This window comes from Hippocampus guttulatus, chromosome 10 (genome assembly GCF_054856545.1).
Source record: "Hippocampus guttulatus isolate MCC_2025c chromosome 10, RoL_Hgut_1.0, whole genome shotgun sequence".
In the NCBI taxonomy this organism is placed as follows: Eukaryota; Metazoa; Chordata; class Actinopteri; order Syngnathiformes; family Syngnathidae; genus Hippocampus; species Hippocampus guttulatus.
This window is the reverse complement of record NC_141270.1, coordinates 264958-282373: the sequence shown is the minus strand read 5'-3', so window position 1 is coordinate 282373 and position 17416 is coordinate 264958. Positions and strand designations below refer to the sequence as shown.

At 49.9% G+C, this 17416-nt stretch overlaps 2 protein-coding genes across 5 annotated transcripts in view; both read left to right on the top strand.

The window, feature by feature from the left end:
* The first annotated feature begins 320 nt into the window (after positions 1–320).
* On the top strand, positions 321–16512 carry tnfaip3 (tumor necrosis factor, alpha-induced protein 3). Of its 4 annotated transcripts, none has more exons than XM_086121607.1 (11): positions 321–618; positions 2190–2557; positions 6185–6372; positions 6468–6609; positions 7352–7522; positions 7710–7890; positions 8438–9339; positions 10109–10377; positions 11367–11925; positions 12003–12196; positions 14416–16512. In XM_086121607.1, exons 2-9 carry the CDS (start codon positions 2251–2253, stop codon positions 11649–11651), a joined length of 2445 nt encoding a protein of 814 aa, XP_085977733.1. In that variant the 5' UTR covers positions 321–618; positions 2190–2250; the 3' UTR covers positions 11652–11925; positions 12003–12196; positions 14416–16512. The 4 variants fall into 4 exon arrangements, with proteins under 4 accessions (XP_085977733.1, XP_085977732.1, XP_085977731.1 ...); XM_086121606.1 differs by having other exon boundaries at positions 6182–6372; positions 14734–16512; XM_086121605.1 differs by having other exon boundaries at positions 6182–6372.
* The window catches only part of sdccag8 (SHH signaling and ciliogenesis regulator sdccag8), a 32067-nt gene continuing 26458 nt past the window's right edge, over positions 11808–17416 (top strand). Inside the window, exon 1 of the mRNA XM_086121611.1 lies at positions 11808–11925. Coding sequence (XP_085977737.1) covers positions 11847–11925 — 79 coding nt within the window. The 5' untranslated portion in view covers positions 11808–11846. The remainder of the gene's footprint in view (positions 11926–17416) is intronic.

Below are 17416 nucleotides of genomic sequence, written 5' to 3'. Positions count from 1 at the left end.
AACTCTTAAAAACTGAAAAATAGGATCATAAAATTCCACAAATGATTGTTTGCATTATTATCATTATTGTTGTCGTTATTTTAGTGTTCGTTATTGTATTGTTATTTCGCGTAGTTATCTTTGCACACTCAAGACGGCTGCATCCTGCAGCCCCCCCTGGCGGCGCCCAGGCTAACAGCCCCCAGGGGTGAGGGAGGGAGGGGAGTGGAGGGGAGGGGTGAGGGAGGGAGGGGAGTGGAGGGGAGGGGTGAGGGAGGGGAGGGAGGGGAGTGGAGGGGAGGGGGGAGGGGTGGGGTGACTTGCGTGAGGGAGGGGAAAAAAATGGGTGGACGGAAAGTCCCCGCGTGGAAATCCCCTTGACTTGGGCTTTTTCTCCCCTCCGCTCTCTTTCTTTTTTTTCCCACATGGTTTTAAACGCTCTCGTCGGCGTCCACGCGTGCACTCGTCGCGAACGAGAAGGCTCGTCAAAGTGCGAGCGGTACCCCCCGCCTTCCCCGCCCCCCAAAAAAGATTACCGCGCCGAGAGGAGAAGCTCGAATGGCGCCGAGCGAGAGGACGAGGCCGCCGAGCATCCGGCGGCTTTTGTTGTAGCGCCAGCCCGCCGCGCACGTCGGACAGGTAAGCAGGGCCCGACGACGCGTCTCCTCGGCTCGGGCTCGGCAGGCGAGTCCGAGGAGGAGGCGGCGCCGGTGGCGGTGGTGTGGGGGCCTCCTCGAGTCGGCGGAGGAAGCGAGCGGCTCACGACAGCCATTGTTTACAAAGACGTCATCCTCCTCCGGCCAGCGGGCCGTCGCGGGGGCCGTTTAGCCGGGACACGGCCGCCTCTGAGCGGACGCTATTCGGAGGCCTCGTCGGGCTGTATTGTTGTTGTTGGGCATTACGTCAGCACGTGTCCTAATGTGTGTTGTATGTTTGGACACCCCCCCACCCCCCAATCCCTTCCACCTTTACTCCTGCGCCTGCTACTGTTGGAGACGTGAACCAAACCGCTATGGCACAGGTGTCAAACTCAAGGCGCAGGGGCCAAATTGTCGCCCCTGCCCCTCAGGCACCCATTTTACATTTGAGAAATCAAAAAAGGACCTAAAAGTACTGATGCAATGATGATCTTGTCATGACTGACTCACAAGTTGACTTTGTCATTGTGAAACACGGGCCTCTTTAGTTGGACACAAAGCTTTTATTATTATTCTGTCGTAAGGTTGGGAACAGGTGCCTTGCGGGTTTATTGTACCTTCTGCCATCCAATAGTTATGTGACAACAACATTAACCCCCCAGCTAGAACAATATCATTGGACAGTGCTGGAATAAGGGAACAAAATGGCGTCGAAATATCAAGTGGAGATAGGGCGACCTCCGTCAGCCTGTTGTTGGTTTGGCACCTTTGCGGGCAACGGACGGCTGGTTTATCCCGCTGGATGGCCCTCCTGACAATTCATTTATGCTGATTCTGATATCGGGCAGATTCAAATTCTGGTAACAGATTCATGATCAGTATATGTAATGAATGCAAAGAATTTTTTTGGTTGGTAATTTACATTGAGAACATTTTGACTGCTTTATGATACTTGGTCCTTAGGTATTTGTTACAACAGAGAGAAATCTTGCCTGATAGGGGGTCATTTTTCAATGACATTGTCTTTGTCTGATATTGTAATGTGTTCATGTGTGTCACAAAAATATAAATCAAGTGAAAATTCTGCCAATTTTTGACATTGCAGCATGGATCAAAGATGTCATGCTGCAATGTGCACACGTCTGCGCCAAGCTAAGCTTGAAAGCAACAAGAAGCTGTAGCATCCATGAACGTAAAATAGAGATTGGCTCTCTTCTCCTGTCCCATGTAAGTCCGCTTCAATTCCAAGCCGCACCTTCTAAAATGCCTTCGGAGACGTTTTGAGCTGACCACCAAATTCCGACCAGTGGGAGCCCCCCCTCCACCCCCACTTTGTGTGTGTGTGTGTGTGTGTGTGTGTGTGTGTGTGTGTGTGTCTTTTCTTTTGGTGGAGACCAAGCAGAAAACAAGGATCTCATATTCCGGATTTGATTTAGCGGAGTGCCGATTGTGTTTGCGGTGCTTTCCCAAGACAGCTATCAATGGAAAAGAGCATCAAAGGGGGGGGGGGGGGAATCTGCGGCCGCGGTTTCCCGGCAGACTCACCGACCACGCCGTCTCCCTCTGTTGCAGTTTCCGCCTCGTACCGCCGCCGCCGCCGCTCGGCCCCCGCCGGTTCCCGTCCCTCGCCGCCATGTCGCAGGGCCAGAACTTCCTCCCCAAGTTCCTGTTCGTGTCCAACCTGCTGAAGGCGGTGAAGATCCGCCAGCGGGTGCCCAACGACGTGCTGAAGCCGGCGGCCAGCGGCGGCCTCATGCACCACCTGCGCGGCATGCACCGCTACACGCTGGAGATGATCGCCATGAACCACTTCCCGCAGGCCTTCCGTGAGGTGGTGCAGGCCGCCATCTTGGACCGGGCCATGCAGGCCTCGTTGGAGCAGGAGAAGAAGCTCAACTGGTGCCGGGAGGTGAAGAAGATGGTCCCTCTGCGGACCAACGGTAAACTCACTCACTCGCTCGCTCGCCGTTGCTGCTATTGTGCCTTTTCCTTCCATGTCTCTTTTGCTTTTTGTTTTGTTTTATGGTTTGTCCCGAATTCACCGGCTTTTTTGTTAGTGTGTTTTGGTTTTTGTTTGTTTGTTTGTTTGTTTGTTTTGTTGTGTGCAAAGTACCGATGGGCTAGTGGAAGAGTGCGAGGTTATCGCGCCACCTGTGGCTTTGTTTTAAGCGGAATGTTGGCTGTCTTCCCGGCCATCTGAAGGTCCCGTGTCCTTGCTGTGTCTTTGAAAAAAGGGCCTTTCCTCAGGTTGCCAATTCTCCAACAACCGCTCGCCCTTCCTTCTGCGGTACATTAGCCAAATGAAGGCATTTGAAAGGGACCCCGAAGGCTCACGCAAGGTACTCCTTGACAAAGACCAAAGCAGAAGACGGTTTCACCGTAATTGGAGTTAGTTTTCGAAACCGGAGGTGTGGAGGTCGCCGTTGGCTGGCAAGCAGTTGAGGGTGTCCCCCGCCTCCCGCCCGGGCACAGCTGGGATAGGCGGCGGCACGCCCGCGACCACCCTCCCGAGGAGGAGCCCAATTAGAAAAGGGATGGATTGTTAGTTTTTGGCAAAGTATTTTCGTTTTGATTTGATTTTTTTTCCGAGTTTCTTTGGAGTTATTTCGTTAGTTTGAGCTACCTTGAAGAACCTCGGTCGCTTGTTTCCGCCTACTTGATGCGCGTTGTCTATTGGGGTCTTTTTCCGAACTTAACATTCACCTGGTTCTGGTTCTGGCTCTGGTTCTGGTTGCCCGCAATGGCAGCAAGGGTGCGCCCAAGTTCTTCTGTGCGATTCCCTTTGCCTAAATATTGTTGTGATGTATTTTGCTCGTATGAGCGTATTCCCGCTTCTGAGTGGCTTCAATAAGGTTAAGGGTGTCAGTCGTCCCTGGTTCACCTCTTGGCTGTCCTTCCGGTGGTCTGTTTGGCCACGGTGTCTAAGCAAAAGCAGCTTTCTTCGGGTTCGTGATTGTTTACGAAAACTATTCATCCGCGCGCGATTTCGCTTGTGCTGAGACTGCGCCTTTTTTCTGTGGTGGCTTTTTTCAGGTAAGCACGCTGTGGAAATGCTGTGCTTTCGCACCCTTTTCTTGACAGCGCCCCCCCCCCCCACCCCATTTTTCGCCATGTGTGCATGAGGGCTGTAAATCTCGCCGCTTCTTCGATAGATTGACGTGGCCGGGAAGAAGATTTACACCCCGCCTTGGGGCGTCAGGTGTGTCTCGGGCTCGTTAAATCAGATGCGAGCGCGCAGGACAGTAGGCCCTCTAGGCCCGGAGTTGGACATGCCTGACGTAGGTGTTATTGAACATGACCTGATCTAAACAAGAACTTGTCGTTAAAATCAAGACCAACTACGGGGCAGGCCGCGTAAATCGAGACCCTCGTGACATCCTCGTTGCGGTGACGGTCTCACAAAGTCACTGACAAAAACAAAAAAAATCCAACGCCTACTTTGACATTTGCTCAAATGAGCCTCGACCAGAACCGGCTCCCCTCCAACAAAAACGGCCCATGCTAAACTGCCATTAATTGGAAGATTCCCAATGAGGAGGGCTTGTGCGGGGGGCCGCTTCGTTGCGCGCCGCGGCTTTGCCAGGAGGCGGCGTCGGCCCAAAGTGGCGCAGGAGGAAGCGGAAATAATCTCACCTTTTATCGCAAGCGCCACTACGACAGCCGGGAGGAGGAACCGGTCCAGAGTGCTGACTCAGAAGCGACCGTGACACACTCGCTCGCATCGGCTCAGTTCCTCTTTAGAAAGCACCCCGAAGTCGACTCAAACTTTCCTGGCGCTCCGCTGCCGGCAACAGCCACATACTCTGCCCTGGCGTGTGCTGACGATGTCATCAAAGTGAGACCCACCGTCACACGCCAGAGCGAAAAGCTTGCCTCACTCTCAAGGACCCGGACGTGACATTCAGCAGAGGACACGCACACACACACGCATTAAATGTCCGCTACTGAGTCACTGGCACTCGAGGCACGTTCGCGCGCACGCAGTCCGTCGACGAAGAGCCACCTGGAGAAGGTCATAAGAATCGCAGCTCTTTGCGTGGGCCATACTCGTTTCCGAGTCCATTGCCCCCGTTTTCCCCGAAAAGAGCTCTTCTAATTCAAGCTTCACGCAAATGTCAGCGCCATGCTCCGCCCGCATTAGATGACGTCGACAGCAACAGCTCGGCAGTTAAGCATGGCCGCACCATAAGCGTTGGAAAATGGGTGCTGGTCAACCGGACCGTGTAAAACTAGTTGACGGAGACAAAATGCAAGAAAAGGATGCTTTTGTAACTTAAAGAATAGTTGAATAGACTGTTGTTGTTCTTCTCGATATGATTTCAGTCATAATGGCCCTCCGAGGGAAATGCTAACTAAAATGTGGCCCGTGATGAAAATGAGTTTGACGCCCCCGATTTCAACTCTCCCATTCTCGTCTTAGTTCGTGACTACTTTTTTTATTTTTTTCCCCTTCAACTTTTCTCTTCAGTTTGTTTGCTTGTGAAATTGTGTCGAGTTTGTGATGCAGTCGCACGCTCATTCATACTCGATGTGAATGACGCTAGCAGTGGCACTTGCGGTTTCAAGATAACGCACCAGCATTCAACCGCGGAAAATCCGGGAGCAGCTAAGTGCTGCGTTTGATGAGCCAGGATGAAGATTATGAAGAGCGCAAGCTGGGAAATTCCTCTCGAGTGCGGCAACAACAAGGTTCTCCAAACCAAATTTCACAATGCCAGAAAGACCCAAGGAGGCTTTTAAGTCAGCGCAACGATGTCGTTGGGTTGCGCCTGCAAGTACTGTACCGAGGCCCCGCAATCAATCAATCCATAAAGCGACACTTCTTTATGAATGAGATAACAGGTCAGTTAACGTGCCCGTGAGCGCGGGACAATCGATTGACACTTAGCGCGTCATGCTTTGCGTCTTTGAGTGGTTGTTATTCCCCTGGCAAGATGCCTTCTTGTTTGTCAAATCAGAGGCGCGAGATGGCAGCGACCCCGCTGCCCCAGGGCCCCATGCGCCCTGTTTTACACAATACAATACAACGGAGGTTCATTTCCCTTCACGCGGCTTCTCATGGTTGACCTCTCAAGGAGAAGCTCGGCTCAGTTGCTGCTTTCAGACGTGTGAGCGTCATATCAGCGCATCATCAAGCCCACAGCGCGGAAAATCCCCACACTCCTCCTTCCGTGTGTGTGTGTGTGTGTGTTATGTAGACACAATCTACTGTCATTATCAGTGGCCTTTGGTTCTGAATGCACACATTGCCCTGGTTAAATTGCCTTTTATGTTGCCTCCCTAAGAAGGTTTGGCTTGGTACATTTGTCCTAAACTTGATGGGGGAGGGGTTGCCTTTAATTCAAAAAGGATGTCACAAGAATAAAGTAGCAACTTTTATGCGCAAATCATTTTTAGCAGAATGTCTAAAAATGACAAGATCAAAGTTAAAATGTCAAAAAATTGGAGAAAAAAAACGTATGAATGAAGTCAAAATGTTAAGTTGCGATTGTGAGGGGACAACTATGAAATAGTAAATAAAAGCCGTCCAATGTTTTTTTTTTTGTGTGTGCGTGTTTGTGAAGGAGATGGCAACTGTTTGCTCCACGCCGCCTCCCAGTACATGCTGGGCGTCCAGGACACGGACCTGGTCCTCCGGAAAGCCCTCCACGGAGTCCTCAAGGAGACGGACACCGGCGTCTTTCGGGCACGCTTCCAGGCCCAGCTTCTGCACTCCCAAGGGTTCACCCAGACGGGCCTCCGCTACACCACCACGGTAACGAGGCGCGCTTACGGCGCGCCCGCCTGTAGCCGTCGTTCATTTTGATCCATAAATCCATAAATTGCCTCGGCGTGTCGCACGCTTTCCAGAACTGGGAGGACGAGTGGGACAAGATCGTCAACATGGCCTCTCCCGTCTCCACTAGCAACGGCCTGCAGTTTGACTCGCTGGAGGACATTCACATCTTCGTCCTGTCCAACATCCTGCGCAGACCCATCATCGTCATTTCAGGTACACGCGACAAATTCATCAAAACCACAAGAAGCCGCTCGACCCCGTTCGGCCTTTGCGGATTACCGTGACCCGGATGACTGACAATCAACAGACATGGGGCGGGGGGTATTTTTGATGTCATGGTCGGAAGAAAACAACTTGGGCACTTATGCTAGTAGGGTAACAACACTTGTGTGCTTTCTATCTAAACCCCGTACACGTAGACCCATCAGGATATTTGTAACTCAAGAAGAAAAAGTGTCCCCTCGAAGATACGCATCTGAAAAACATTCCATGATATCACAGTTTCCCATAAAATGTGAATGTGTAATATGACTATCAAGTCACACTCTTTCCAAACTGAATTTTGGATTAAAAGAAGACAGAAAAATAACGGACACAACAAGCAAAAAAGTATTTCCAATGTCCTAAACATCGGGTGAACAACATGACAATATAAGTATGAAAATGCCCCAATGAATCTCGAGAAATTTACTAGGAAAACATCACATTTTGGGACTAGAATCTCAATTTGCTCTTTGCATCCAAAGTCGTCATTTTAAACTGGAAATTTCAAACTGTAAAGTTACAAGCGGGGGGGGGGGGCATCATGGTGTGACAATGAAGTCCAAATATTCTGAAAGAGAACACGTTCAAAAAGGATAACGTCCCATTGGCAAGGACAATGACTATTTGGAGAATCAAGTCTGAAGGTTTTGGAGTCGGAGCGGGACTGAACAGTGATTTTCTTCACCGACAGACCAGGTGCTGAGGAGCATGAAATCGGGTTCGACCATCTCCCCCCTCAACGTGGGCGGGATTTACCTCCCGCTGCACTGGCCGCCGGCCGAGTGCTACAAGTACCCCATCGTGCTGGGCTACGACTCGCAGCACTTTGCGCCCCTCGTCACCATCAAAGACAGCGGCCCCGGTAAGCCTCGGTCGCCGTGAATCTTACTCATCCCCGCGAGCCCGTTAAAAACCCCCCCAAAAAAATGGGTCGCCGGTTGCCGTTGATAGGCTCGCGCTCAACTCCATTCCCCCCCGACGCAATCGGAGTAGCCTATTAAGAGCCAAGCTTCGATTTGTAACGTCTTGACTCGGTTTCCCCGCGGAAGAAATCCGAGCCGTGCCGCTGATCAATCCCGGACGAGGAGGCTTTGAGGAGCTGAAGGTGCACTTCCTGATGGAGAAGGAGCAGCAGCTGAAGGAGAGCCTCCTCAAAGACTACCTGCTGCTCATCGAGATCCCCGTCATCGGATTGGGATGCGACGCCACGCGCATCATCAACGCCGCACGGTACTTTCCTTTCGAAAATCGCTTGGCAGTTCTTGTGGCAGATCGTTTTTCTTGCGCATTATCACGTTACAACATAAGACAAGATCATTACATTCAAACTTTTTTTAAGCCCCCCCCACAAAAAAAAACGACTGAGATTTGGGGATTTTTTTTCCGCCTGCATTTAAAAAAAAAAACAACAAAAACTGTATTGAACAGTCGAATCTTTTCCTGTCATACCTTTCTTTACTGCGTTAAAGGACTGAAACAGTCTTATCATTCATTCAATATTCTTTGAAAATTAACGGCCTTATAAATCGGTTATTGGATTTTCATCTTGTCAAATATCGGCACCGGCCTTCACAAATCTGTATCGGTCAGGCTGAAGTACTAAAAGGAAGCCAAAACAACAACAAAAAAAATAAATCGGAAATCTGGGAGTGCAGACGAGTCGGGAGCGCAGACGGTGAATGCGGACAAAGACTTTTCAAAACGATGTCCGGCAGCATCAAACCATATATCTGATAGCCATCAGGTTGTAAGCGCGGTGTCGTCTGTGGTCCAAAAGGTTGGACGAGGGCAACCTGCCGGAGGACATGAACCTGATGGAGGACTACCTGCAGCTGGTCAACCACGAGTACCAGCGCTGGCAGGAGGACAAGGAGCAGGCGTGGGCGGCCCAGCCCCAGCGCCCGCCGCCCTTCTCCGTCTCTCAGCTGTCGCTCATCGAGATCCGCTGCGCCACGCCGCGCTGCACCTTCTACGTGTCGGTGGACACGCAGCCGCACTGCCACGAGTGCTTCGAGAAACGCCAGGCCACCGCCGGCCGGCTAGAAGGCCTGGTGCGCGCCAAGGGCGGCGGCGGCGTTTCGGACAGCGGCGAGGGGAGCTCCAGGGGGGGCCGCGGCGGCAGCCCGCCGTCGTCCTCGTCCGGCCGGGCGGCGGCTCCGTCCGGCCCGGGCTCGGCCCCGCCGCCCACCGCGCCCAGCCTCAGCCTGTACAGCGAAACTCACGCCATGAAGTGCAAAAGCCCCGGCTGCCTCTTCACCCTCAGCGTGGAGCACGCCGGGCTGTGCGAGCGCTGCTTCAACTCCAGGCAGAACCCGGACGCCCTTGCCGCGCAGGGTCCCGGCGGCTGGAGCCAGTGGGGGGGGCCCCCCCGGCAGGCGGAAGCCGAGCGCTGCGGCACGTGCAGGCAGGAAGCCTTTCGGATATTCAACGGGCTGTGCGCGCCCTGCGCGCAGAGGCGGCAGGCTCCCGAAGCGGGGGAGCCGCGGCCCGGCCGGCCCGGGACCGAGGCCTCGTCCGCGGCCCGGGGCCGGCCGAGGGACCCCGAGCGGCCGGCCCGCGGCTCCGCCTGGCAGGCCCCGCTCGCCCGCCCCTGCAAGAGATCCGGTTGCCAGTTCTTCGGCACGCCCGAGAAGTTGGGCTTCTGCACCATTTGCTACGTTGACTATCAGACCAACCACCGTAAGTTCTTTCCTCATCATTCCCTCGTTCTTTCCATTTTCAATTGGCGATCCGAATGTCATTATTATTTACGGTTATTTGGTCATTTGTCAAATTATTGGAGGGAAGGGGGGGCACGTACGCGATCGAGATTGAAAAAAAAAAAATCGGACTATGTTGTGAACAAAGGCTACCCCAAAAAGTTCCCGATGAAGATATTTTTTAGAGTATGATCGTAAAGTAAAAGAAAGGTCAAAATATGAGACCGAAGATGCAATTTATTCCCACGGAGAAAAGGTCATTTGTCGAGGATAATGCCCAAATATAAGACCAATAAATTTGATGAGCTTAAAGTCCAAATTCACAAGAAGACAAGGCTTCATCTTTCAGGAGTTAACTCTCCATCAACAACAAAAAAAAGTCAAGATTTACCTTCAGAAGTTGATTGCACGGGACGGCCAAATAGAAACGGAAAAGAGTCACACTTGGGCAGGCCTCGCGCGCCCCTTTGAAGGCACGAATCCTGCAGGAATGTGACTTGACCAAACCGGTTTCTCTCCAGTCTCTTTTGTGATGGGTTTTTGTTTATCAGGCAAGACGGCGCTCTTTTTCATCATGCCACTGTATGCGTTTCGTTGGGTTGACGTGACCCGGAGGTTGGATAGCGAGCATCGGTCACCTCCCGTCCCTTCTTACTGTTGTGGTTGTCGGCCAGTTGAAAATGAAAAGAAGACACGACGCCCGTCGTGTCGTCGTCTCTTTTCCCGAACTTTGCGTCTTCCCGTCACAGACCTGACACCTCCCGCCCCGGCCCCGGCCCCGGCCCCGGCCCCGGCCCCGGCCCCGACCCCGACCCCGACCCCGACCCCGGCCCCGGCGCAGGGCCGGCACGGCGCGGAGGCCGGCTTCCAGAACGCCTCGCGGTGTCGCGGGCCAGGCTGCGGCGCGCTGGGCAAGGCCATGCTGGAGGGCTACTGCGACAAGTGCTACGTCAAAGAGCAAAGCGCACGGCTCAACAAGGCCGCGCATCGCGCGCCCCGCTCCCCTCCCCCCGTGGCGGTAGGTGCCGCTTCCTCTCATTCGGATCACGCCAATGTCATGAACGTCGATCGATATTCATTTGGAGGCCGTTTCATCCGCCCCAAAGGTGGCGTATACTCAAACATTCTGGCTGCAATATCTTTCTCTTTTATCGTGGTGATTTGGATGGCAAAATTTTCAGATTGCATCATTCGACAACTTCCTCCAACGCCCTTGCGAGCATGCGATCGTCTGCTTTGCCATTTTTTTTGTTCGTCTTCCTTGATTGACCGCTCGGTAAATGTCTATTTTTATGTCATTTCAAAAATTGATTTTGCATGTACTTTTATCTACAACTGAGGAGTAATAATAATAATAATAATAATAATAATAATAATGCATTTTATTTAAAAGCGCCTTTCATGCCACCCAAGGACACTGTACAGACAATAAGAAAATACAATGTAAAAATTAGTAAACGAGATATTATGTAAAAACAGGACATAAAATCATAAAAACATAGGAAATGGAAGAGCTATGTGTTGTAGGCAATCCTGAACAGGTGTGTTTTTAGACGGGACTTGAAAGTGGAAAGAGGTGTGCAGTTTTGGAGGTCCGGAGGTAGGTTGTTCCAGAGCTTTGGAGCAGCGTGACTGAAGGCTCTGGCTCCCATGGTGCTCAGTCGGGCAGGGGGCGCTGACAGGCGGAGGGAGGACGAGGATCTGAGGGAGCGGGAGGGGATATGCACCTGGAGAAGGTCGGATAGGTAAGGAGGGGCCAGGTTGTGGATGGCCATATATGTATATAGAAGCAGTTTGTAATTGAGTACCTCAGTTCCCCCAAGTAGCGTAGGACCGTTGGTATCATGGAGGGTGCCCCCCCCAGATTTCAGATGCGTCCTACCAGTCAATCTCGATGAGAACATTTAGTTAGCCGTATAACGGCGGGAATTTGGATGGGCCTCTTCGTGCAGTAGCTGTTGATTTAGTGAGCTGACCTTCTGCCCTTTGTCACGTTTGCCCCGATAGCGCGAGCGAGCCACCAAACCCCGATCCACGCAGCAGTCGCAGACGCAGACGCAGACGCAGTGCCGGCGGAGCGGCTGCAGCAACGTGTCCCCGGGCTGCACGGACCTCTGCCCCGAGTGCCACACGCGGGGGGGCCAGGGCCGAGACGCCGGCCGGCGGGCGCAGGCGCCCAAGGAGAAGTCCAAGCAGCGCTGCCGGACGCAGGGCTGCGACCACTACGCCAACCAAGAGAAGCAGGGCTACTGCAACGAGTGCCACCACTTCAAACAGATCTACCGCGGATGAGCGCCCCAGCGCCGCTCCGCCGTCCGACCCGCTCGCTGGCTCGTGACTAACCCCGTGACCTTGGGGCCTGAAAATCAACCCCCCCGTTCAACACCCTTTCCTCCCCCGTGTAGAATGTGAAGACCGAGTGCGTGCGCACGCGGGGGGGATAAGCGAACGCGTGAGTGCGCGTGGCGGAGCGTGCGCGCGGTCGACATGGCCTCCGCGATACCTCTCTGTGCAGTCGAGACCATTCGACGAGCTGCGGCCGCACGTGTACAAAATGTATTTCAAGGTACCTGCCCACTCGTGCCGGACGCAATGATTGTATGCTTGTACGTCGACCGAAAGCATCCGCTTTTTTTTTTTTAGACTAGTGATTCCCAACCTCGTGTGAGCTGGGGCACATTCGTTTGGAAAGTCACTCGTCACGCCGCCACTCCGAAATGTCACGGAAAGGGATATGCCGCAGCGTGAGATGGTGGCAAAGCACTACTTTTGCTTCAACCTCGTTCCGTGGCACAAGATTTAATAGGAACGGAATCAAAGTTTCAAACGCCAAATTGGTGAGTTTTGTCTGCAAACAAGCCAACCCGCGAGTCTCGTACGTGCCCCGCGATTGCAACCCCCAAATGAAACGTATTGCAAACGCCCTTGGAAAGCAACGGCGAGCCTTGTTTGAGTTTGAAACCAAAGAGATTCGCAGGCACGTGGCAAAGACCACCGATGACGACTTTTTTGGGCACCGTGGCGCGGCATCTTCGGCTGCGACGGAAAGATGGATGCGAAAGATACGATTTGTAGTCGACGACGTTCGGTGGAATCGGATGAAACGGGAATGTGCCGCGGCGGCACCCCGGTTGGGAATCGCTCTTGTCCACCGCAGCCAAGGATTTCGAGCCCTCGTCTGTCTGTCTTAGCATTTGTTCTCCAGGGTACGAGCGCGAGAGAGCGTTGCGACCAACCAAAATGCCCCCCAGCCCCCACTTCAAATCCTTCAGAAAAAAGAAGCGAGCTCTTACAATCAACCCAGTGCGAGTGCTCCTTTGAGGGAACCGCACCTTTGTAGATGGAACTGACAGTTATGCCGAACAAATCGATGGGTGTCCAAACCAATATGGGATGGGGATGGGGGGAGATATAGAAGTACCGTATATCTTCCAGCCACTGAGGTCTCGTAAATGCACTTTTATTTTTTAAGGCAAGGCTGAGCAGGGTAGAGACTTGCCAAAGGGTGGCTCGTCTCCTTCGTCCGACGTGACATTTAAGCGACGGGGCTCCATTTTCCTGAGCTGACGTCACCTTCATTTGGCCCGAACCGCAACGCAGTTCAGACGACAAAGTGTCTTTTGTGATATTTACAAAAAAGAAAACAAAGTTGGATTCTCACAAAAACAAATTTGCCGTCCTAACGCAGTCATCTTTCCAGAGGAAAGTCGTCATCTCATTTTTCAAAATTGTCTCACAAGAGCAGTCGAAAAATTGGTTCCAAAATGTTCTTGATTTCCAAGAATAAAGTTGTAATCGAACAAGACTAAAATGATAATGATGCGGCTCTAAAATGAACAATTCTTTTAAATTAGGACTTTATTTTGAGATGTACTTTCTGGTTGCTTCACTATTTTTTTTCTTGGAAACAATGACTGTTTTAATGTGACCGTCTTAACAAAGAAACAAGGCAGCATGGACGGACAGCTTTTGTTGTGACATGAAGGCTTTTTTTTCCAAGACGAAACAAAAGCATTGCTCTTGGAAGAGTGTGACTTTACTCCCGAAAATACATTGTGGGGTGGGGGGTGGGGGGGGCTTCCGACTCTTCCCTCCTATTACGACTTTTCTCCTTCTTTTCCTTTCACAATTCTTAACGTGGCTCGACTCGAATACTTGGCCTCGTCTCACCAGCTCCTTTTCCTTTCGGGCCACGTCATCGCGCCGCACGCGATGGAAAACATCCTTATTTTTGAAAATTGCCATGTGTGCGTGGACTAAAGTCTCTGTTGTGTAATCTTGCGAGACAGACGGGGCAGGCGCCCGCCGGTTGTGGTGCCGCACGCAACGTCATCGGGCATTGACGCTGTACCTTTCGCAAGCCCCGCTCACAACAGATCAGTTGCCTTGGATGTTGTTTTTTGCCTCTTCGCCGACCACTTCGGCACCTACACGCAGACCATATGCACAGGCGCGCGCGCGCGCACACGGACCGTTGAATTGCCTCCTCGGTCCGGCGCAAAGTATCTGAATGTGTTTTTGCCCCAGTCACGTATCGGGGCTGATCCTCCGCAAGTTTTTGCCTTTACGACGGACCGGGGGAGCCTGATCCCCGCCCGATCAGCGCTCCCGCTATTCTTCTTCTTCTTCTTCTTATGATATCAACCCTCCTGTTATGTCACTGGTCACTCACAGCCAAAACTTCTTTCGGATCCCGATTTTGACATGCAAAACAAGTCGAGGACTAAAGATGGATTGAAACCGTTCCTGCAGTTGCTCATTGTTTTGGAAGCGAATTTGCTGCCGTGCCAGAAAAAGTTTGTTCTGGGGGTATCACGCACCCGATGACGCGATGAATCGTACATTCTAAGTGTCACGTTTCAATGCGATGCCTTTCATGTTGTGAGAAGTTCCGCACTTGACAAATGATCACGTTTGAATTGACCTGACGTTATCACTTGTCAACGTGATCGTTTTTACGCCACTCGTAAAAACTCTGCGCGCGTATAAATCATACACGAGACGTGGCCTTAGCTTTCGTTGATTGATTTTTTTATTTTTTTTTGCATTGTTGCAGAAGTGCAGCAAAGTGACCTCGATAGTACCTTTACTTGAAGAGACACCAACAGGGCTCCGTCAGTGACCTGCACCTGCTTCGTCGTCTCGTTTTGAACTTCTCACGTTAACAACGTGAATCTCATCGTGTTCAAATGGGAAATTGATCACGTTATCATATTTTTGTGTGTGGTCTAGCAGCAGTGCACTTCCACGGTCATGAGATGTCGTTTCATGTGACAAATCGACAGCTTATTTGCTGTTCAAACATTTTTTTTTCTTTTTCTCCTTGCCCCCCCCCCACCCCCCCAAAAAAACACTTTCTGTGATAATTACACAGGAATTGACCCAGGAAGAAACAAGCTTGCTTTTTCCTGAGCTTGGCAACTAACAGGAGGGTTGAAGTGCATTTGTGAATATGGATCTGGGTCCGTGCTGCGGGACCTTCCGACCTGATGCCTCACCTCTAAACACACACTCAAAACACACGTGTGCGTCTCAAAACTGACATTCCTCTTTTATTTTTTTACTTGGGGATTTTTGTGGGTTTTAGTTCCAGATGTATTTTAATACTAGCTTTGGGTTCCTTTTTTGGTGGAGCTTTATTTGCCAAAATAATGTACACGTGCCATCAAGCGCCAAACGGTTGTTGTTATACCTCCTTAAAAAATGGCCGCCTCGGACAAGCTAGACATCTTTGATACAGTGGAACGCCCACACATCAAACGCCCTAAAACTTGAATAATCTGAGTTTGTAACGTGATCTTTCCTTCTTGTAAGGCCTTAAAATATTTGTGAATGCAACCGTGACTAATAAATAGCTGAAAATATGACGCTAGGAAGCCCCACAACCAAAAATAGCATTCCATTAAGAATTAAAAGATTTTTCTCCACAAAATGGCCCTAAAAGTCTTAAATTTGACTCCCCAAATAAGTGACATTGCGAGAATAATCACACTTTTTCAAAATTCTTAAATTTGACTCTAAATAAATCAAATACAATGAACATTCATAATCAGGTTTTTACCAAGCAGATGCTCCTTTTGCTAGCAAAGTGACTGTTATGAAAATGACCAGAGAAGCTTTCAAGTGATCAGAGTGGCCTTGAGTTTGTTTCCATTCATGAAATTTGAGTCACGATCAGAATTTTCCAAAGCCAAAGCAAATGTAAATCCCACAATGGCTCATGGCCGGGACTAAAGAGACCCCCTAAAACAGACAAACGTCCCACTCTTCTCCCCTGTCTGTTTGACGTTTGCCAGTCGTCTGAGCAATTTGAACTTTATTTCGCTTTCAGACCACAATGACACAATGTGCACGTTATAACTCGTACCCTGAAATGGACCACAATTTGCTTACAAACTCTGGCAACTTCAAAGGCTACCTCGTTTTATTTAACTTTAGAATGCCTACATTGTCTTATATGATTGACGTGTCCGAGATCGTCTTAAAATTGACCTTTTGCAATCATTTCTCCAAGCTAACATTGATAGCATTGAAGCTAACGGTTAGCATGAAAATAACCACAGGAGTTTAAAGAATGTGGCAGTTATGGCACATTTTCCTCATGTCGGGGCCTCAAAATTGGACCGCCGGGGGTTTAAATATTGAAGTATCATTGTCGTACGGCGGCTACAGTGTGAGTGTGCAAGGGATGAAGTGGCTTCCCATTGTTTCTTAGTGGAGGAAAAACACTGGTTGGTTTGTGTTTGACGTGGGAAGTTGCACTGTATCGGCCTCAAATAAGAGCCGGGCGTACAGTATGTCCTTCCGTGTGCGGGCCAAGTCTGCCTTCACGTTCAAGTGTAGTGTGCGTACACTATTGATCTCCGTGCGCTTTCACGGCCTCCGGACCCACCTTAATCCAAACAGCGTCAGAAAAAGAAAAAACAAAAAAAGGAGCTACGCTTCGGGACATGGAACAAATCATGCAAGTTTTTATTTGTGGGACAGTTCCACAATGGGGTATTACATGGAGAGACAAAAAAAAAGAAAAGAAAAGACTAGCCTGGTTTTATTTGTTGAAGTATTTATTCATATCAAGATATCTGTATTGTGTGATTCAATAATTATTTATATGTTGTCCTGAAATGAATTATTTTTTATGGAGAAATCAGAATTCTGTCTACTTGTGTTTTTTAATCTGCGGCCTCATTGTTGCACTCTTCTTGCGTCAAGCTTTTAAGAAACAACAGTCACGAATAACAATACAGTTGTGGTTCTCAAGCTTTTTACACCAAAGGCCACCTCAGCAATTCGTAGCTCTCCAAGTTCCATGCTAATTACCAACAGTGGCCTAGCAGGCTCCGTTGCGCATCAAAAATGAGGCAACAGTAATAAAAAGTACATTTCATACCATTGTAAGTAACATGATTCAGAATCTGAATGATGCGCTGTTAGGACTTTCATGATTCAATTAAAACGCACTGGACATAAAAAAAAAATCCAACAAAACTCCAATAAAAAAATGGACATAATTTCAACTGTCTTCAAACAGCTCGAAAAGATTGAATGCAAATCTACACTTGTGAAAGACATCTGAACTGTACGCAATGGAATGAGAAAAAGATAGTTTAAGCCAAATCACATATGGAAAGTTGGACTCTGATTCTCATGTACCACAAGAATGGGTCTATCCACATACTACTAGTGGTCCTTGTGCCACACATTTGACTGAAAACCTGACCATATTCATTTTTTATATCTATCTCTCTTTATATATACTGTATGTATGTGTGTGTGTGTATATATATATATATATATATATATATATATATATAGTGTGTATATACAGTATACTGTGTATATATATATATATAGTGTGTATATGTACAGTATGTATGTATGAATAATGGTGATAGATAGACAGAGATATCGTATTTGGGTTTTACACTATGAATACTGACTACAACTCCCAGCATTCCGTCGAAGTCACTCACTTTGAAGGGTATCTTGTTTTGTATCACTTATCAGGCGTTGTCTTACTGTGCCCGGGCGGCGACGTGATTAAAGTTACACCGCCT